At 39.8% G+C, this 23,022-nt stretch overlaps 1 protein-coding gene across 2 annotated transcripts in view; it reads left to right on the top strand.

Annotated features, from left to right (window-relative positions):
• Positions 1 to 23,022, top strand: part of rassf3 (Ras association domain family member 3) — a 72,048-nt gene that overhangs the window by 16,113 nt on the left and 32,913 nt on the right. The window contains exon 1 of one of the 2 annotated variants that reach the window (XM_005934263.2): positions 16,093 to 22,489. The exons of the other annotated variant lie outside the window; for it this stretch is intronic. Coding sequence (XP_005934325.1) covers positions 22,367 to 22,489 — 123 coding nt within the window. The 5' untranslated portion in view covers positions 16,093 to 22,366. Of the gene's footprint in view, positions 1 to 16,092; positions 22,490 to 23,022 lie in introns of those variants that run through there. 2 annotated transcript variants of the gene reach the window in all.

Genomic DNA, 23,022 nt, shown 5'->3' with positions numbered 1-23,022 from the left:
ATCTGGCAGTGACATTGTTGTAAACTCCACTGAGTTTCAAAGAGTGGTTTTGGCTCTCGTGTTCATCAACACTGGTGTGGGTTTATTCTTCGAGGAGGAGGAGGATTGGCTCAGCATAATTTGAAACCAATGCTGAGCACATTTGCTTTCTAATAGTGCTGAGTAATGCTGAGTAAAGAGCTTTTGTGGGCTTTTAGGTGTCAGTTATTAAAAATACATTTCTGGTGTGGTTGTGGTGTGTGTGGCCACAGATGTGTAGCAGACATGCATGTGTTTTCAGTTAAACGGGTTGTATGTGTGCTGAGTCACTGATTGATAATGAGCATGTACTTTTCTTTTAATAATACATTTAAAATTCCCTTTTTTTTGTTGTTGTTGTTTTTGAAAACGTGTCAAAAATGCAATGTTGCCTGTAAGGTTTTTTTAAGACAGCTGAATCATGTGAGAGAGCGACTGTCTGTCTGAGGTCTGTGGCGGAGACGTCGGCTACAAACCGAATGCCTGAGATAACGGCGTGATATGCCGCCGTAAGGCAGTCGTGAGTGCTCGTGTTTTAGAGAAAGTAGTGAAGTCTGAGTGTGTCTTTGTGTATGTGATCAAGTCAGTTGTGGATTGTGAACCTGCAGTCATTTCTCCGTCATTTCAGGTCCATCCATGCATTTTCCTAACCACAAACAGCCATTCACAGGCACACTACAGCCAATTTAGACTCACCAATTCCTCCTAAAGTCCAAAGACTGTATGAGGAAGCCACAGAGAACTCACACAGACACACTGAGAGACTGCAAGCTACACACAGAAGTCTGATTTCAAGCCCTATTTTCTAAATTTTCACCTTTTTAAGTGTCAGAAAGAAGGATTAGCTTATCCAGGTTAAACTCATTGGCTAATGGCTTTCAAGGCAGTTTTCTTTATATAGTGCCAATCACGATCCAATAACAGAGAGAAAACCCAACAAGCAAGCACTTGGTGACAGTAGGAAGGAAAAACTCCCAGGAAATCTGCATTATGGATGAACTGGAGACAGTTAGCTTTTAGAACACAATGACAAAAATGAATTATAGTAGTCCAGCCTAGAAGTAATAAATGTATGAACTAATTTTACAGCATCATTCTGAGACAGGATATTTCTAGTTTCTGAGATATTTCTCAAATGACAGAAAGCAGACCTTCATATTTGTTTAATATGCATGTTGAAGGACACATCCGGGTCAGAAAGAATTCCAAGATTTCTCACAGTCTTACTGAAGGACAAGGTAAAGCCGCAAGGCGTAAGCATCCGGTTAGACTCCATGTTTCTAAGATTTTAGGTCTGACTACAATAACCTCCGTTTTATCTAAATGTAAAAGCAGGAAATTAGAGGCCATCCAAGTATTTATGCCTTTAAGAAACGCCTGCAGTTTAACTAATTGGTGTGTGTCATCTGGCTTCATGGATAGATAACGCTGGGTATCATATGCATAGCAGTGAAAATCGTTATCTTATCTCACTGTCACTTGTTATCCATCATTTAGAGCTGGTTTGTAACACCCTGGACAGCTGAATGCAAACATAGTTACAGGTACAGAAAAACAGCCACCTACCTGTATGTACGTATGCTATACCTTTTGCGTTGTACTACCACACAGCTGCAGTTGTCGTGAATCATGTCTGTTAGAGCTGCTGATTGGCTCTTTGGGGGCAGGAATAAAACAGCCCTCCCAGATTAGATTTCTATTCCGGGTTCTCGCTCTTGTAATGTTTATTGGAGTTGGAAGTGTAGATGTGGATGCCTGTCAGCAATAGCTGAGCTACACACACAAACCCACATACACACACCTGTGTTAGTTATCACAGTGACAGTGATCTCACACAGCAGCCAGCCAGTGTTTGGAGGCATTTACTCAAGAGTGTAATACTAGCGTCCCGTGAGAACAGCGTATCAAGAAGTAGGTCAGCAGGCATCAAAAACAGTGCAAACACCGCACGCGAAACTCAAACAGCTTGAGAGGAAACACTCGAAGTTTAATGTTAAACTACTGAGTGTTTAATTAGGTAAACGGTCAATTCAATAAGCGAATTCTTCTAGTGTGTTTTACTCTATGTAGTATACTTTGTACATAGTACAATTTACTCTTTACTCATTGATTTCTTTTCTTATTGAGCTTTCTTATCAATTTCTTTTTGTTGTATCTTATTTTTATGTCTTTTTATTTTCTATTTTTATTGTTTTTGATAATATCTCTAATTTAGTTTTACTGATTCACTTTATAATCCTTGTACTGCTCTAACAAGGAAATCTCCCTAGTATGGGATTAATAAAGCTAATATCTATAAAAGATAGAAGTAAAAACTGTCACTATGTGCTTTTTTTCTGTACAGTAGATTAACGTATGTCCTAAATTACCTCTAGTCAGAACAGAACTCTTAACAGACAATAAATATTGACCAACCGCAATAAGTTATTTTTTCTCCCTTGAGGCCTAAAAATGGTTCTTCTTTCTTTTTTTATGTATCTTTAGTTATTCTTGGACCTCTTTCCTTTATCACACTTTCCAATACAAATGTCATTTTTTTGAAAATGATTACTTATATTCTCCTGCATTTGATTTTTATTCAGTAAAACTTTTGCAGAAACATCTGCGGGTTTGCGTTCCAGTCAACTGCAGGGGCGTCAAAACTTTAGTTATTTTTGAACCTGACAAAAGATACAAGCCCGTTATTGCTTTGAACTTTAGTAACCGGAGATAACATTTACACAACCTCCTCTGGAGAGGCCGTACAATATGTGTACCAGTTATAGTCCTGCCATGTGATAGGTTTAGCTGAAGGGGGAGACAGTTAATGAGTGATGGGGAGAAAGAGGGAATCAGGTCTATTTCCTCTGTGCTGGGAAAGACAAACATGGGCAGACGAGAGGAAACCAAGACGGCACAGGGAAGGCGACTGATCTTTGGCTCTAATGGAGCCTCTTTAACACCACCCAGTCAGTGGAGGATGATTTATTGGGGCCTGATGTCACATTAACTGCCGCGTTGGGTTTTCAGGAAAATAGCCGGAGTTACTGTAAAGACCATTAATGATAGGGAACACTGATTTCTTATCATTACCTTCAGCTTTTCCTCCAATGCTGCTGTCCCTGATCATTACTGGTGACTCCCACTGACTTAATAAAATAACCACAAACAAAGCAGAAAGAAAAATGATTGCTAAATTTCATAGTATACTGTACAATTAGCAGATGCGTAGTGGCTCAGACACAATATGGCACTGTATGGAAAAACAGATTTTCTGGCCCTGAAGTGAGTCCCAGCAGTTAACAGCTGTTTACAGATCATGAAGCCGACATTTAGAGGAGCTGGAAACCGTGGGAAATATTTCTGCACACAGGAGGAGGACTTCCAGAGTTAAGTGAAAGTTGCGTCAGGGCCAGGTGTCAAACTCCTTTTAGTGCCTGAGCCACATGAAGCTCAATTCGATCTCAAGTGTGCCAGAAAAGTAGAACCACCTACCCAAGTCTACCGAAAACTCTCAGCAAAAGAAGGTATTTTTTTTTGTTTTGCTTAATTAATTGTATAAAAAGCCTAAATCCTCAAGGTGCTTCATATTATAAGGTAACAAGAGAACCTCCCAAAACACTGCAAAGATCATTTAGCAGGCTGCATGTTAGACACCATGTCTGGTCTCTAGGGGTGTGAAATAGTATGAGGCGATTAGCATTGCTGCAGATGACTTCTTGCCCACTTGTGTTTACAAAATTGTTTTATTTCATCCACACAGAAAAGTTTTCCAGCATGAACAATCTCTTTAAGGTCACGCCAGCACATCTCAGTAGGATTTTAGTTCATTCTAAATCCTTAATTTTGCTGTTTTTGAACCACTCCGAAGTGGACTTGCTGGTGTGTTTTGGATCCTTGTCCTGCTGGACTAGCTGAGGGTGCTTGAGCTTCAGGGCATGAACTGATGGTGAGAGATTTTCCTCCAGGATTTTCTGTTAGAGAGCAGAATTCATGGTTTCATGACCATCACACTACCACCACCATGGTTCACTGGAGTATTTGCAACCCTTCCCAGACTCATGGATGTCAGTGACTTTCAGCTTTTTCAGCTGTTTCTTTAGATCATGGCTTCATGTGTTGGTCTGCTTCACTTTGTCACACGGGTTCTATTTAAGTGATTTTTGGATTCAACAGTGTAGTTTGTATTTACTCGGCCTGTCTTTGCCTAATATTAAAATTAGTTTGATGATCTGAAACAAGTGTGACAAATATGCAAAAACAAAGAAAACAGGAAGGGGCAAACACTTTCACAGCACTGTAGTCCTCGCCACAACGTCACAAAGTCAGAGTTAACAGTGAGAAACAGCATGAATCTCAGCGTGCAAATATTTATTTGAAAGCGTTTTATATTGTAACTCAGTAGGAAGGAGAGCAGGAACAGAACTCAAGGTAATGGTTTTAAAGTTAGGAAGGCAACTTTAAAAAAGAAAAGAAGGAATTTTAATGGGTTTTCCCTCTGAGTTTTATGGTTGCTCATTAACAGCTATATGCTAGAGCCGGAGTGAGGTCACATTAAAGTAAATACACACAAACACACACACACAAGCCAAACCAGTGGAGAGCAGCTGTAAAATCAGCATGGGAAAAGGTTTCTGCTCTTTTTTTTCTACATTGTTCCTCCCAGAGTTTATTCTGCTCCTTAATTTGGGGCTGTATTCTGTTTCTCTGTCTGTCTTTTGTCAGTTGAGATTTAACCTGAAACACAGCAGTGTTTGAAATCCTATTTTATGCTTTGACCTTGACGGCTCTTACTACTGTCTTGGTGTATTGGCACATTTTGTGAACATTATCCTGCCTGTAGTCAGGACAAAACTAAACTATAGTTCACTGTTGCCGACTCCAGATACTAGTTGGAGCGAGATTCACAGAAATTGGTTAACAGCTTAATACTTTTAAAGGATGAAATGTGTAGCAGGTGAGACCTGTAGGTCCTGACCATTCCTGTGTCTGTGTCAGGGATAATTAAGGATCCTGCAGATCTGCAGATGTAAAGCTCCTCTGGCAGAGTCCAAAAATAAAATATAAATATATAGATCTGGAAATGAGCAGTTCTCTTTTCAGTAACACAGCCTTCCTGACTGGTTGATGAGTCCCCAACCTGTTGGTGCACAGTTGCTTGAGGTTGCTGTCATTCGCTAGGAGAAATTGGTTCAAAAGAGGTATTTGATTGCCCTAGTTACCCGTAGTTTTGTGAAAAACACTGGCTTTTCTGCAAAAAGTAGCTGATCAGTAGTGAAACTGTAAAAACTACAAACAGTCATTGTTTGGTTGTGCGCTAAGGCAAAACTTTTACACAAGAATTTTCTGTTTCTGCACTCCAAATGTCATGTAAACTACAGGCAAGTCTAGCAGTGCTAACAAACAAAAGCAATTTCAGGGAGGTTATTGATGCAGCCTCCTTTCTGTGACTTATTCTAGTGACAGTCTCCAGCGACCACCTGTCAGCCACTTGGGGATACACATTTTCCCCAGTAACCAGTGGTTACCATAATCATTTAGAGGAAAGACTTCCACAAACAGCTGTAAACAAAACAAAAAATTTCAGGTAACATATTTTGGATACTTGAATTATAAAACACTCTCTGCATTAATCTAAATTGCAAAAGTGTTTGTCTTCAACTTGTAGAGCGAAGTAAATGAGATAAAACTATATGAAATATAATTTGACAGAAGTGTAAGTATTCACGTATCTGCTGATTGAAGGATTCTGTGATGCAAGTGAACCTTTTCTGGCTCTCGTACTAAAGACACTTTGTTATATTTTAGTCCAAACCAATAGACAAATGTTGGTACTGTTTTGCAGATATGGAAGAGTATATGTGACACGATCTTCAAAAATCCTAATATGCAATTCAATTCAACATTTGTAGTATGAGCAGAGGATTTAAACTTGCAGCATTTCCAAACTGTTTTATGACTTTTATGAGTTCCTAAAAAGCTGAGTATGTCGACTGTGGAGACGTTTTCATTAACAGACAGTGCCAAACAATTTTATGTACAGTGGGGCAAAAAAGTATTTAGTCAGCCACCGATTGTGCAAGTTCCCCCACTTAAAATGATGACAGAGGTCAGTAATTTGCACCAGAGGTACACTTCAACTGTGAGAGACAGAATGTGAAAAAAAAATCCATGAATTCACATGGTAGGATTTGTAAAGAATTTATTCGTAAATTAGGGTGGAAAATAAGTATTTGGTCACCTCAAACAAGGAAAATCTCTGGCTCTCACAGACCTGTAACGTCTTCTGTAAGAAGCTTTTCTGTCCCCCACTCGTTACCTGTATGAATGGCACCTGTTTGAACTCATCATCTGTATAAAAGACACCTGTCCACAGCCTCAAACAGTCAGACTCCAAACTCCGCCATGGCCAAGACCAAAGAGCTTTCGAAGGACACCAGGAAAAGTATTGTAGACCTGCACCAGACTGGGAAGAGTGAATCTACAATAGGCAAGCAGCTTGGTGTGAAAAAATCAACTGTGGGAGCAATCATCAGAAAATGGAAGACATACAAGACCACTGATAATCTCCCTCGATCTGGGGCTCCACGCAAGATCTCATCCCGTGGGGTCAAAATGATCATGAGAACGGTGAGCAAAGATCCCAGAACCACACGGGGGGACCTGGTGAATGACCTGCAGAGAGCTGGGACCAAAGTAACAAAGGTCACCATCAGTAACACACTACAACGGCAGGGAATCAAATCCCACAGTGCCAGACGTGTTCCGCTGCTGAAGCCAGTGCATGTCCAGGCCCGTCTGAAGTTTGCCAGAGAGCACATGGATGATACAGCAGAGGATTGGGAGAATGTCATGTGGTCAGATGAAACCAAAGTAGAACTTTTTGGTATAAACTCAACTCGTCGTGTTTGGAGGAAGAAGAATACTGAGTTGCATCCCAAGAACACCATACCTACTGTGAAGCATGGGGGTGGAAACATCATGCTATGGGGCTGTTTTTCTGCCAAGGGGACAGGACGACTGATCCGTGTTAAGGACAGAATGAATGGGGCCATGTATCGTGAGATTTTGAGCCAAAACCTCCTTCCATCAGTGAGAACTTTGAAGATGAAACGAGGCTGGGTCTTCCAACATGACAATGATCCAAAACACACCGCCCGGGCAACAAAGGAGTGGCTCCGTAAGAAGCATTTGAAAGTCCTGGAGTGGCCTAGCCAGTCTCCAGACCTCAACCCCATAGAAAATCTGTGGCGGGAGTTGAAAGTCCGTGTTGCTCGGCGACAGCCCCAAAACATCACTGCTCTCGAGAAGATCTGCATGGAGGAATGGGCCAAAATACCAGCTACTGTGTGTGCAAACCTGGTAAAGACCTATAGTAAACGTTTGACCTCTGTTATTGCCAACAAAGGTTATGTTACAAAGTATTGAGTTGTATTTTTGTTATTGACCAAATACTTATTTTCCACCCTGATTTACGAATAAATTCTTTACAAATCCTACCATGTGGATTCATGGATTTTTTTTTTTACATTCTGTCTCTCACAGTTGAAGTGTACCTCTGGTGCAAATTACTGACCTCTGTCATCATTTTAGGTGGGGGAACTTGCACAATCGGTGGCTGACTAAATACTTTTTTGCCCCACTGTAGACAGCAGACGACTGAGAAATTGTAACCATTTTTCATTTGAAGTGTGTGTTTGTGTGTTTCTGGACATAAATAAACAGTTGCTCAACAGTTTTGATGTTTCTTGGTATGGAAAATGTTAAAATGACATATTCACTGTGGCACCAAAATGTGGAAACTCAGCAGAAGCTGCTGGGGTGGGACACACACAAACACATGTGGATAAAGCTCATAACTACAACAACTAAATCATCTGAGAAAAAAAAAAAAAAGTTATTCAGAGTTATTCTAGACGTTTCACCTCCACACAACCTTTCAGCAGAGCTAAAACAGCACACACACACACACCTTTTTTTACTGCAGTATTATCACTTAAGATAAAGGTCAGAGTACGCAGACTTCATTCTTTTTTTTAAGAAAATAAAATACCACTAAAACTGTTACATTTTAATAGCTACTTCATTTTATGTTGTTGACTCACTGTTGAACAAGGAGTTCAAAACATGGGCGGAGCACGCTTTAGTGTGTGGTGCCCATGGCCCCCAGTCTGGACACCTCACACAATCACAGACAGCGTAAATACAGACGTAGCAACCATGACGTCACTCGCTGGTGAGCAAAGTCGTGTTGTGAAGCCTCAAGATGAGAGTTTTCATCATCGCCATCTTTTGGAACTGGGCATGACAATCACTGGGAACAAATTGCCAGTCAAAAAACGTTAGCTGCCGAGCATAAATGATGATCGTCTTTACAGACACTTAGGATACCTCAATTTACAGAATGGATTTAATGCCCTGTGTTAAAAATGAAGAAATGATAACTTTAGCAACTGTTTAAGATTATTTTTTTTTCAATCATCTGAAGGTTAAAACAAAACTTAGACGAGTCTTTATGTGGTGAAAAAATCAGTTTCAAAATCAGAAAGCTAGAAATAGCTAAAGCCCAGTTACCGCTATAAAATGTGCACTTGTCTACAAAAAGTTTAAGCACTTTTGGACATTTGTGTAGATTCTCTATACACAGGCTTTTCTGCCAGTGCCACCCCTTTGTATCTAATGCGGCCAACACAAACAACAGGGAAGGAAGCACACTGAACCACGGTTCACGTTCATGTTCAAAGTAAAACAGGAAGTAAACTCAGAGAGACGAAGACAAACACTAAGCTAAACGTGATGGCAGAGACACAAAGCAAGAGAAACTAGAAAAACAACAATAAACCGGCACAAAAATATAAAGAATAATATAAATAAAACACGTGTGAGGTCTTCACTCGCATGCTCGCTCCCTAAATCTGCACTCAGATATCAGGAATATAAGAAGCTCGTGTCTCCAATGACATTTTGTTTCATGCTTGAATCGGGATTTACTGTGTAAATCAGACAGGATTAAGAGTTGGATTGTTGCACGGAGGCAAGCTGCTTTACCCTGTTTGTAGTCTTAGACTAGACTAAGCCGACTGTCTCCCTGGCTGCAGATTCACAGTTAGCGTACGGATACCAGGGAACTATCACAGCTGTCTTCTAAATCACTGAAAAAAGAGGAACAAACATCCAAAACTTGTTTACTGTTACATTAAACCTCTGAAACAGTATTTTAAACCTTGTTGGGGTATCGTGGCAGTCCAGATGAAGCCAAATCATTTAAGTGCAGCATTGAAACAAAACGTCAAAAAAGTATTTTCATCATGCAAAGCTGAAATTTTCCTCCTTTTTTTTTTTCTTGTAAGCAGTTGTTCAATCAGTTAAAAACATAGCTGCTTCAGTGTTTCTTCTCCAGGCCAATGAAAGACTTGAATTTCAGGATATCCCTCAGCCACCCCGTCCTTATCTCACATCTGGATTCATGCAGTTGTCCCTGTAAACAAACATCATCACAATCCGTCTTATCGTCCCACTCTTCCTCTTCGTGTATCTTTCCTAATCTTCCCTTTTCTCGGCTCCTCTCCTCTAATCAGACAACTATTGTGTTAAAGAAAACACAAACGGATCTGAAGGCTTACCTGGAAACAGATAGAGACAAGGAGATGGAAGAAGAGCCTGAGAAAAGGTCAAACCTGTTGAGATAAAATATGTTTGCATAATAAGCAACTGCCATTTCAGCTGGAAGAATGAGGCAGGCAGGGAGATGCTTTTCCATTTATCCGATTGGGGAGCTTGGAGCAGACTGGGCATTATTCCAACTATCATAGGCGAGGTAAACTGTGGACAGGTCATCCATAACAGCGGTATTGCTGCTCATATTAAATATCAGTAACAACTGCGCTGTGATTGGTCTGGTTTAGCTGTAAGGGAAGGTGTCAGTTAAGTGTAGGGTGCAAATCTGTTAGCGATCAAAGGGATTGAAAGGAGGTTTTTGTGTAGTATTTAGAAAGAAATCACTTAGAGACAGGCAGCAACCTCCAGCAAGCACTCACCAACCAGTTGGAGAATATTCACTAAGGTTCTCTAGGCCTCTGTTACTGAGGCCTGTGGTTGAGAAAAAAAATCTGGTTTTGGGTTAAAATTAAAAAAAAAAAAAACTTAATTTTTTCATAGCTCATTTTTCTTGGAAGTATTTTTTAAATTCACAATTCTTAACTAACAAGTTTACAGAAAACCATCTCTCACTTATTTTTTGTAAGAATTGCTCTAATTGTTTTACATTTAAGGATAAGGGGTTTATTTTTAATGGTTGCTACTAATATTTTATTTTACCTTTTTTCAGCCAAAGGTGATGCAAAGAAAATCAGTCTAAAAACGATGATGAGGGTTTTAAATCAATAAACACAGAGACAAAGAAACTCAGGGACAGTATGGAGGCAGTGGGGGGTGAACTGTAGCAGCCAACGTCGCTCTGTAATCTTTGTGGATTGTGCAGGATTAACTCCACAGTCGGATACTGGTCTGACAGACAAAGCTCCCCCATCATCAGCTGCCTGTTGCAGAAACAGGACACCAGTCGACAGCTTAGAGACCCAACAACAGACGAGTCCCAGAGATTTCATTCATATTTGCCTCCCAGCGTGTCCTGACATGGCCAACTGTGCAGCTCATGCATTTTAGACCAAGTTAAAGAGAACACCAGCTGAGCCCCGCGCTGCTCTGTGGGGACTGTTTCTGGTAATGCATCTCAGAGAGCTTTTAAAAGATGCGCAAAGGTGGCAAATTACAAATAACATGCTTTTCTTATAAATAAAAATCTCTGCTTTTAGTGGTTTCAACCCTTATGCAAGTGATCTTTTCAAAGTGATTTCCATCCATGAAAAAGCCCAAACTACCCAACCCTAACATATAAACTGCTTTTTTATTTATACTGTTGCCTGGCCACTCTGATCTAATTCCAGGGGTGTCAAATATTGCTGTTTTATCCAAGCTGCAGGCATCACAGTCTGTCCTTTGGCGTTGGTGTCATCAAGTTTAAATGCACAGGCTAAGCTCATCTTTCAGTGTGCAGGGTGTGTGCTGTTCTGATCCAAACCATTATCTGTTTCTATACCGAACCAGGTCATGAAAATCTAACCCACAGCAAGAGAAAATAAAAATGAAAACGTGACGGGACATTAACCACAACCCATTCAAACTCTGTTATTGACACAGCCACCAAAGGATGCTGCTTGTGGTTTGCTTTTTCTCTTATCCTGCAGATAAAACTTGTTTTGACAGTGAATCCATCCTCCTGTTACCCCATGTTATGTTTGCGACTAACAGAGCACTGACCTTTTTTCCCTTTTCAAGCTATTATTTGAATACAAAGCAAGAGCTCAGCGTGCCTCTCTATGTGCTGCTTCTGCTTACGTGTTTAATGTCAGTTTTGGGATTCTTTCTTTTGTCGGGCATCCAAGCAGACAAGTACACAAGACAGGTAAAGAAGAAAGTGAAGGCAGGGTGGAGACGAGCATCATGGGTGATTGGTGCCAGAATAATAAGAATCACTTTATTTGTATGACACTTTTCAAAACACACAGTTACCTGCTTCACAGTTTGAATACAAGTCATGGGTTAAAAATAAGTGTACATGCTCGAGCATACACACACATTCATCTAAACAGACACGCACACAAATGCACGAAAATCTATCTTAACCTAAGTTCTGCTCACGTTTGTTAACCTGTGAACCGTGACTTGTAGTGAGCCCGGTGAGCTAACATGTCACTGGTGTTGTGATTATTGCTTCATTCAGTGTTTGGCTGCACCTTCCTGTGTGTCTCAGTGTCTCAGTCCTCTGTTTGTCCCTCAGTCTGCCTGCAGTGTATAAATAGGTCATCTTCTTCCTTATCACTCCTTCTTGTGTATGTTCGTGTCCCTCTTTACAGCCTCCCTTTGCTCCTGTGTTTTTGTGGGTGATTCTCAGCCTTTTTTCTATGTCTGGATTTCTGTTTTACCAAATAATTTAGATCTAACAATAAATATACTCATCATGTTTTGGGTTTCATGCTTTTGAACACAGGCTTTAAATCAGCCATTAAATGTCTCACTTTTCTTATTCTTTTCTCTAAACTTCGAACCATTGGGTCCTCTCTGCATTACCAACTGTACTCTGTGACCACTTTACGTGGCTGTAGACTTTGACCTTTTATCCTCATCTCTTCTCTCTACAGCACTCTCTTTAACTCACCTGTGTATTTAGAAATTACATTAAAGTGGTTCCCACTGGTTTATAAGTTTGAGCCTGCAGCTTTTAATACGGTGCCAGGATGTTTTAACTCGGGAACAAGGTTGTTAGAATTGGAAGTGTCCAAAAAGTCGGCTTCCCAGCAGATTTCTTTATCTTCTCTTGAAGATGAAGCTGATGTTTTAACGTTCATCCAGTGGAGAGGTACAAAAAAACTACAGAATTACCAACGTTTGATAGTGTCAGCCTAGAATGAACCCAACCCAAGCCCAACACTCTATTAAGAGAGGCCCGCAGCTATTTTATCACAAAATAAACCCCAGTTTTATCTTGTGCGTGTGCGCAGAAGTCAGGGGCAGAGCATCAAGGGGTAAACCGAAGCCCATTGGAAGTAATTTTTCTGCTCAGTTTGTGGGCGTTTCAAAGGAAAACACAGATCTGCATCAGGGTGGAACTCAACGTCAGACTCCTGAGTGTGTTGGTGTGTGTTTGTTTGCGCTTATCTGTCCTTATCCAGGCGAACGATCTCAAACCAAGATACCAACGGGCCGAGAGGAGAGTGCACTGTAAATGACCCACATTCAGCATTCATAGAGGCCACACAGAGCAGCGGCACGGTGACCCTCCTGCCAGCAAAAAGGAAGATATGCTGTTAATCGACCAAACTCAGATTAAAACAACAGACAGAGAAAGTGGGGAAAAGAAGAGAAAAAGGCATTTAAAGTAAACAGAAGCGTCGTTGTTAGTGTGATCATTTAAAAAAACCCTGAATATAGACAAGTTCTAAAACTAAACAATGAATGCAAGATTATATTCGTTCATTTATTTATATGAAAAGTCTGAGTGGAGGTTATTATTTTAATCTGAGTGCCTTCTGACGTCTGTGGGAAGGAGGGATGGTGAAAAAGCAGGAGAAAGATTGTGTTGGCAAAGTCAGAACTTCTTATCGTACCGATGAATCTCCTCCTATTGAATTAAACTGTGTGTGTGTGCGTGTTGGACTTGTGACTCTCACAGATCTCTTATTATGCTGCTGCTGCTGAAAAGCGGCTTCTTTCCGAAGTCTGGCTTTTAGACCTTCTGTTTTTCCTTATCGTGTTAGATGTGAAGTAATTTAATTTAATATCCAGCTCAAAAATATTATTTTTTATGAAAGCTCTGTTTCCTGTGATTGAACCAATGCTATTACAGCTGCCAGCAGCATGAAAATGTTGTGATTTGTGCTGTATTAATGCTCACTTAGTGCTTACGTGTAAGGAAGAGTTCATATCGTCAGAGAGCAGCTGTGTGGTTTTTAAGCTATTGCACAGTTCACATGCACAGACTGTATAAAAAGATGGATGTTGTTACGCGCAGTCCATGTTCTTTCTCAGATAATTCAATTAATAATACCTCCAGAAAATGCAAAAATAGTCAACAGGTCCAGTCACCCACCATCCAGCTGTAATGAAGGTGGCAACAACTATTGGTCTTTAATTGAACTGAAAAGTTAGACTAAGCTTGTGATTTTACTGAAGGTGCCTGAAGCTGATGGGAATGTCATTTTTGCAGATATTTGATGAAAACTGAGTAATTAACTGGATGAAAGATGGCACTACTTGACAGCTCTGAGGAGATTTCCTTGAAAAATACATGTTATATTTGCTGGAGTCAGTACAATGAGATGTGTATTTGAATACCATGGTACTCAATACCACGTAGAGTACCATAGAACACTGTTTAGCTACAACTAGCATAGTCTGAACTTGAAGCAAATAAGCAAAAGTGTCTCCGTTTTTAGTGTCTTCCCTTCATGTCCCTTCCCAGCCTGACCTGCGTTAACCTTGCTGTGTGGTTCGGATCATCCAGCCGCAGTGTAATCTACACGGCTGCTGTGTTTCAGTTTAAGCCTGCATCCCTCCTCTCGCTGTGTGTCAGTGATTATGTGATACACCGAGGCAGCGTGTGATCCTCCAGCAGCATTCCTCTGCTCTTTGATCACGAGACTCTCGGTGTTTTGTCTGTCAGGATGAAGAGCTGTGGCTGCAGGGGAAAACACACACGCATGCACACAGAAGAGGCTGGGAAACACTGAAATCCACACAAAAATATACTCAGTCTTCTCATATGTATATGCTCTATGGATGATAGTCGTGAAGTGTGCCTTACACTAAAGCTTTCATACATTTGTGAATTAGTTTCACAGTCCCTGAGGCAGCACTGAGTTTGGCTGGATATTTAACACCTTTTGACACCAAAGCAAAAAGTACCGGGAAGGCCTCACGCTATGCCACATTAATGTTAACTGTCCTGCACCCTTAAGCTGTGAATCATCTTCCTTTCCTTCCTTTTATGTAAGACGTTTGCACCTTGAGGCTTTGGCTTGATTATATCCTGTATTTTACCAGTTTGAGCGCTCCCAGACCACAGTGGAAAACCTTTAACACAAACCCTTCCTTCTTCGGGATACTGAAGTGCACTTTTGACTCACTGCAGATCTGAGCTACTTTTCTACCAGCATGTGGGGCTTTTCTCATCATCGTGGCACATAGAGTTGCATTTAGATTCACAAAATCTTTAAAATGCTCGGCCTGCCCTTTGGTCTCATGACCACATAACTTTTATTCTTTTGGATTTATCCCTTTCATAAGTCTCAATGTGCTCCTGGGCAACTCCTAGGTGAGGTATTTCAGGCATGTGCAACTGAGTGGAGGCCCGGGGCCAGACCCAGGACACCCCGTAGAGATCACTGGAAGGATAATTTATAGGATTAATAACCCTAAACTTTAAAATCTCAGATGGGTTTCAGCACGATTTCTGTCACGTTAAAACAAAACCTGCACATTCTCCTTAAAGAGGCTTTTTAAAATTAAAATAAGAATTTATGTAAATACTTAATTTACATAAAAATATGAGGCTTTTGTGTCACTCCTGCCTTTTAAATTTTGGGGATATAAATTAAACGTGTTAGTCTTTGATCTAGCAGTGATTTTGCCCTTTTACAGAAGTTCTCTAGTTTTACAGCAGACACGCCCACCCCCTTTAAAACTCACAGTGCCTTTAAATTAGGAAACAGCTACACACCCACCACCTGCCCAAAAATAATCAATAAGCACACACCTGGACGTTTGTGCAAATAACAGGTACTTGCACAAGGTGACGACATCTTCACTCAATGAGGTCATGGGAACTTTTAACACTCCTCTCTCTTCATTTGTCTTTGTCTCTTTCCACCTTGGTTTTCTAAATATGACATACTCTTCACAGTTTGACCTATCACATTCATCTACCTGCTGGTGCCCTGATTTCTAGCCTATGTACCAACGATCGTGCACCCTGTGAAGTCAACATTAGCAGTCAGTACCCATGCTATATTGTTCTGTACATTAGACGTAAAGGAATCCTTACTTTCCCCAGGCTCCCATGGCTATGCACATTCAATATCCAGTTTTCTGGAAGTTTTTTTTCCGGTTCAGGAAGTTGTGCTGATCTGCTTCCAAATTCCTGTCAACAGCCGTTAACCTACACTTCCACAGTATTTTATAGTGCTGCTTACTGGCAATGGAATCAATGCAGTTAAAGTTGTTGAACAGTTTTTGTTTTGTTTTCAGCAGCGAACCCGTGTGCCTCAAGGCTAACGCAGAGGCCCATGTTCAAGGCTAACCCCAAGGCAATTTACTGTGAGTTTTTCTGGTCTATGAGGCTAAAAATCCTAAAGAATTTAACATAAGAATATATATATTATGTAATATAATATAATATACCATTTTTTTAAAAAAAACGTAGCATTTTGTTGACCCGTCCATCCTCTCCAACCTCCTCCCTAAGGCTTGGATTGTACTCAGGTGTAGATGCCATGAAACCACTAGAAGGCGTTGAAACAGCACATTTCAACGTAAATGTGCTGTTTGTGGTATAAGCTGCTTGCCAAAACTCTGAGTTTATACCACCGTCATCTGGCATTGTGATTTTAACTGTCAAGGGATCAAGTGACAGCTACTCAAATGTACAAGCAAACCTTTGCTATTTAGATGAAAAGCCTTCAGTTCACCTTTGATCTTCTGGTGCTGCTTTCTATCTCAGCACTCAGGATACATGTGGGATGTGGGTACTGGGTGAAGCAGGGGTCTGCAAGAGCCTGCTCCTACTTTGGAACTGGATTAATGTTTAACTTGACATTCAGCTGCACAACAGACTTTCTCATCTTATCTTTGGAGTCATGGAGTTTAAAAAAAAAAGCAGGTTTCTGTATGAAACATGCAAATACAAAAGCCAAGCCTCTGCTCCAGTTACATGCTATCAACTACAGTAACAGCTTGATAAAATGGGTAATTAACCTTTTGCTGTAGATGTTTCTGCTCTAGTTCAAAAAACAAAACGGGAAGACATTAAAGAAAAGTAAAAACATCTAGAAGAGAAAACTGCACCTAAAAACATAAAATCAAGACTTTAAACTGTGTTTTAAACCAGATTTAAAGGAAATATGTGATTCTGCAACATAAGCAGCACTTCCTTGAACAGTTATTATTAAGTTAGTATTTATCTATACGTTTTTAAAAAGCTTTACATGCTTTGCATTCAGACTCAAAGTCATGTGAATACATGAAAACAGAAAAAGGTAGCAGTGTTAAATGAATGTAACATGTGGAATTTGGTTGCATGGAAAGAATATTGAAGTTAATTCATCAAAGCACATGCATGAAAGAAACTTCAGAGTAGATTTAGACTTTGAGCAACATATAAAGAAGAGCTGTCCATCCCAGATTCTTCCAAATAAGATCTAAAGTGAAATGGATGCTCTGAAGAACCAACCTGGAGAAAGTAATTCACGCTTTTATTTACTCTAGACACATCTCTAGAAGGTACATCTCACCTATCCTGGCTTTTCTTCATTGGCTCCCTATGTGAACTGACCCAGTTGATCTGAAGATTTTCATACTTTTAAAGAAGTCTATGTCTGGCCACAAGCCATGCAGAGCCTTAGATCCTCAGGTGGGGTCCTGCTATTCAAAAGGATAAAATTTTAAATCTGAGGATAACAGATTTATTAATTATGTTGGAAATATGCATATTTTGTTCCCTTTTTTTAAAAAACTTTCTTTGACATTATTCTGTTATATATTTGGCCCTAATATGTAACTGTCTGTCAAAGCATTTCATAAACGCTGGTTTTAATATAAATGTAATTATTACTGTTGCTTACTTTTGAATTAATGCAGAGACGGTGAATACCTCAAATACTTCCTGACTAGTTCTGTAGGCTGTATGTAATGTAGTGTAACTACGCCTGCAGTGCTGCAGATCATCCATCTCACAGACCAGCTGATAGCACTCCTCCACCAAAACCTCTCTGCTTTATCATATCCATGATTATATAACTGTAACCTTTCATTCACGTCATGTATGAACATAGAAACCAGTTTAACAGGCCACTGTACACATGCAACAAATTATATTTCTCTTTCTCTCATTAATTTTTCAACACTTACATGAACTAAACATTAAATTGCTGAGAGGATGCATTTCTTTATGAAGGGTTTAGCATGGATTTAACTTGACGGCCAGAAAGGAGTACATAATCCTCTAACTTATCTAGTAATTGGTTTGACCCAGTAGTAGAGGCAGTATTATGCATGCTGCATAATAACAGCTGAATTCCCAGTTTGACTCCCAATCTGTTGGATTTTTAGCGCATGCCACTTCCTCATTTCCTGTCAATGCGCACTGCGCAATCTAAACAAAATTGCCAAAAATATATTATAAACGTATCGGGAAATCTAATATATGGACAGTTTCATGTTACTGTCATTTGCTGATATTTAAGTATTTTTAAGGTATTTGAGTCCTGGAGAAATTTTTGTCTTGCGTTTTTATTCAGATTGAGTGCCGTGCCCGTTTTGGTGCCATGGGAAAGCTTTAATCTCCTAATCGCTCCACACAGTTACAGTACAGTGACTGTATGTTAGGTAGAAGCTGCCCCTACTCCTGGAATGTCAGTAATGTGTAACCAGACTGGCTCCAGGCCAAAGTGACTGGACAGCAGATTAATACCATTCACCACACGCACACATGCACATAAACGGAGCTCTGTGAGTGTTTGTCCTGGGTGTGACTTTCACTTCAACTCTCGTTGTTTTATTCTATTTGTATTATAGTCAACTTTTTGCAAAGTTTTTTTTATTGTATTCTTTTTACTTTGTTAATCTTTATTTATACATTTTTTAAATCTTATTTTTCTGTCTAAATAATATAATTTACCCTATTGTACTATTTATTTAATTGTGTTTTTGGGTTGGCAAGTGGTTTCTGGCCGTTGCTAGGTGTAATTAGATGCAAAGAGGAGTACATTGGTGCTTTACAAACCTCTTTGTGCATTCTGAAGAAAGAAAAAAGGACTTTGATACTTGATCTTTTTCTTAAAATGTTGTTTTTTCTATCTACTTGCCAGAACAAACCACGTTCTGATAGGGTTAAGGATTAAAGGACTTATCACTGATGGTGTTTTAGACCTCACAGGTTTTACCAAATCTCAACGCCTCAGTCTCTTTAGTTTGTTTTTGCTGGGTAGCATATATGCATTTATTAACATATATGACTCAATATGTAAATTGCACACCTGCTGTATGATAGTAAAACAGTAAATCATCGTATGAGGAAAGAAGTGCGATAAACAATGACATGTAACAAAAATCCTTGATGGCTTTAAATCCCTGAACCTCTAGACCGGCTCGACTAGGCTAAAACACAAGGCCGTTTGATTTGATTCATAAAGGATTAGAACACAAGTTGATCCAAAGTATGTTTTTCTTTATTTACACTCCTTCTGCACCAATACACTGAAGTAAATGGCAGCATGGTGGCAAATCTGCTTATCTGTGTGTATTTGTGTGTGTTTTGGATGATCTCTACAGAATTTGAAAGGTATTTTTGGTTTGGCTGCCCCAGATGTGCCATATTTATTTTTGGTCTCTTCTCTAACTCCGCTGGTTTTAAATTAGAGCCTGTATATCTAAAAAATCTCCCAGCTGTCCACTGGTTTTTCCCATGTGTGAGCGGGTTAGGCTTGATTTAGTGCAGATATACTGTAGATTTCAATCTGATGCTTAACCTGCTTTGCTGATGTTTTGCACCTTTATTGCAGCTGGGTGGGCTACAAATGTACAGCATGAAGTTAACAATCTTTAACTCTGCATGCAGCAGAGTTAAAGTACCCAGGAGGTACTCCCCAAAACAGAAGGTACATAGTCCATTAATTGCCCCGCTGCTCCATAATAGTTTCCAGTTGTAGGGTGATGAAAGCAGCTTTAACACCACCCGCTCAAAACATGAGTGAAACTCCATCCATTTAACAAGCACATAAACTCAGCTGTCGGTCAGGTTTCCTTTGAGCGGAACATAATGTATAAAACGATTTTACTCTCTGACATGTTTTATGACGCTGAATGACGGCAGCATACAGGCTGTAGCTTCATTTCTGGTGAAACTCATATTTAATTAAAAACAAACAGCCAAAAAGGATGCTATAAATAGCTATATCTTAATATTGCTTGCAGGTTATAGCTGTAGAATAAACATGTTCCTACATGTGAACATGGAGAAGTTGTAGGAAAGAGGAAAGAGTTTTTTGGTGTAGGGAGCCTGTTGGTTTATAATTTACTTGTGGTCAAGCAAGCAAGCAAAACACTGGTAATCATGTGATGACTGTTCAGTAGATTCCATCCATCCATCCATCCATCCATCCATCCATCCATCCATCCATCCATCGTCTTCTGCTTATCCAATTCAGGGTCACAAAAGGGAGGGTGGAGCCTAACCTGTACAGGCTGCCAGTTTATTACCGGGCAAAAGACAGACAGACAACCATTCACACTCACTTTATACTTAAAATTACAAATTAATCTTTGGACTGTGGGAGAAATGCCAGGAGAGAACCCATGCAGTCACAAAAGGAACATACAGCCTCCACACAGAAAGGCCGGGCTGGACTTGAACCCGGGACCTTCATACAGTGTGGAGGTGCTGAACACTGGACCACAGCATGTTGCAACTTCAGATTTATCTGAATTCATAAAAAAGGAAGCCACCAAATATTGATAACTGTTGATAACTGCCTGTGGAATAAACCTACGCTATAGGTATGGTACAACCACAAATCCTTTAAAATCCTGAGACCATGGAGTAGCTTATAACAATATAAAGTAGAAAAGCCTTTGGTGCGCTGTAATTGGACCTTTGTTAGGTTCTGGCTCCAGAAACGAACCTTCAACACTGATTGAACACAGGAACTTTTTTGCTACTTTTATTTTTCAGTGACATTTCAATCCACTCTTTTTGTGAAAGATTAAATGTCTGGCTCCATCTCTCCACCAAAGACCAAGTCTTATGGTAATACCAAGACACACCCACAGAGCCTTCTCATTTGGGTTTGGCTGATTTTATTCTGAGCCTCTCATTGTCCGGGGCAAACTTTTTCCTGACCCCAAATCACATCTTGCCTCAACAGATTTATACAATTTACATATTACAGTTATTAGTAGGGATAATACTAGAGCAACTTAGTTAGTTAGGATTCTGCCATCATAGTTGTATTTCAAGGAATTTGAAGTGAGAGTAATTGCAATGGGAAACTTAACTGATGTTGAACTGGGTTTAAAAGCTGTCAGGCAGCATCTTCTTGCCTGCAGCCTTATTTCAAGTGAATTAGAAAAAGAGCAGAAGGGATAAATGTCCTTTTAACTAGGATACCTACCCCCTGAGTTTCTAGAACATTCATCACAGGAAAAATCATCTCTGGATAATCAGTTAACCCTCTCAAGGCAGGCGTTGCAGATTTGCAACAAGTAAAAGCTAACAACCTGATTACCTCACATACATATTTTATGAGTTTTTTTTACTCAGAAGTACCACTGTAGATATTCTTTTGTGCATTAGCAACAAAAACTTAATTTGAGCCTGAGAGGGTTAAAAGGCTGTAAAGACTGGTTCCACCCAATGACGACTGGCCTTTTATTTCTCCTGCATTTAGATACTAGCTGGTACATGAGAAGCATGCTTAGAAAGCTATTGTTAATTTTCTACCTGTTGATTGAGGTAAGACACAGGGTTTTTCTTATTTATTTTTAGTGTTTAGGTAGATTAACGAGGAAAGGAAAATGTAAAAGCTCCAGCTGCAGATCAGTGCTCCATAACTGACTGACCTCTGACTTTTTTTGTGTTCTTTAGGAATGCAGGTAACTTTATTCTTCTCTGTAAAGGGTTTTTAAGACTTTTTTTTTGCATAGTCTGTGGGTTTACAATGACAGTTTTCCTAGGTGACATTTTCAGGAACAAATGAGAGACTGTAAAAAGGCTCTTTATCTTTGCCTTTGGGTATTTTGAATATCAGCAGGTAGTGAAGAGGCTAAAAAAATGCAAATTGGAATCTGCTCTCTGTGTTGAAGTATTTTTAGAAATATGCAGCATCCTTTCACAGATTAACTGTCAACTGTCAAAAAAGGAAAATAAAATAAAAAAAATTACCAAGTGTAGAACAAATATGCTTGTTTTGAAATACAAGAGAGAGGAGATAATTATATATATATATTTTTTTTATTTATTTATTTTTTTTATTTTGCCAAATTCTTTGATCCGCGCCACTCAAACTGGGCATCGGAGCGCTGATTGGCCAACCTGTTGTATTGGGCGAGGTTTTATTAACTGTCAGGCAGGGGATTGGCTGGCTGGAGTTATCGCACCTAATGGGAGTGGTCTTACTGTAGCCTCGCCTCGCTGTCACACAGACTCATGCATTTAACAGACGGCGTGTGAGTGGAACTTGTGGGATTTCTTCATTAGCACTTTCGAAATTGGTCTATTAGTAATAGTTGCTGACATTTCTGCTTCGTAGCAGCTACTAGCTTCATTTTCTGTTTATAAATGGAGAGGTTTGATTGAGTTGTTTTGACTATGCCGGTGGAGTAAAGCGAGGAGGAGAAGAGGAAGGGAAGAACGGGAGAGAGTTGAGCGGATTTGAAAGAGGAAATCATTCATTGCTGGTCGAACAGCGAAGCCTGCGGACAGAAACAGAGGGAGGTTTGGCCATTTACTGAGGCTGGAGTTTGTTTAGAGCTGATATTTGTTTTCTTTTGGGTGGTTTTTTGATGTGGCGGGTTCTCAGTGGAGAAGTTTTTCCCGCAAATGACGTGGAATAGCACGATGAGCAGTGGCTACAGTAGCTTGGAGGAGGACTCCGAAGAGTACTTTTTCACGGCCAGGACCTCTTTCTTCAAAAAACCCTCCGGAAAAATCACAGAGAAAAAGGTAAAGATTAAGAACACACACACACACACACTCTGTCTACACAAACTCCCTGTAAGCTGCTTTTCCTTATAAAGAAGTTGTTCTGTGTTAGAGAAGCTTTAAAGTCCAGCTGTCTCATTCAGATATGGGCGTCGTTCCGTACTGCATTAAAAAAATCTCTCAAACCTACATTTCCCTTATTTCTAAGAGATGCTCATATGAAGAAGAAAATAAACAAACAGATTTTTCACTTACGTAGCTTTACTTAAATCCGGCATATAGCCAAAGTAAAACTAAGTAGCCCTTCAAAGTTTATCCACCACTTTTATATTTTATTCACCTGTTGTGTCCCTTTAGCTTAAAGGAGCAGAGACACTTTCAAACCCTGCAATCCTGTGAATTGTTCTTTATGCTGAATTTGTTAGCGGGAGCAAGTTTCCACTTTATATTTTACCATGTTGAGCTGTCCCTGTAGTGTCCCTTTAGCTCGAACTATGAAGTTGAAAACATAAAATCATCAGAATTGTTAATGGGGTTTTGTCAGTGTACAAGCA

This window comes from Haplochromis burtoni, unplaced genomic scaffold (assembly GCF_018398535.1).
Source record: "Haplochromis burtoni strain Fernald_Lab_line unplaced genomic scaffold, NCSU_Asbu1 Contig_184, whole genome shotgun sequence".
NCBI lineage: Eukaryota > Metazoa > Chordata > Actinopteri > Cichliformes > Cichlidae > Haplochromis > Haplochromis burtoni.
The sequence above is the reverse complement of the archived record's forward strand: the minus strand, read 5'-3'. Positions and strand labels throughout refer to the sequence as shown.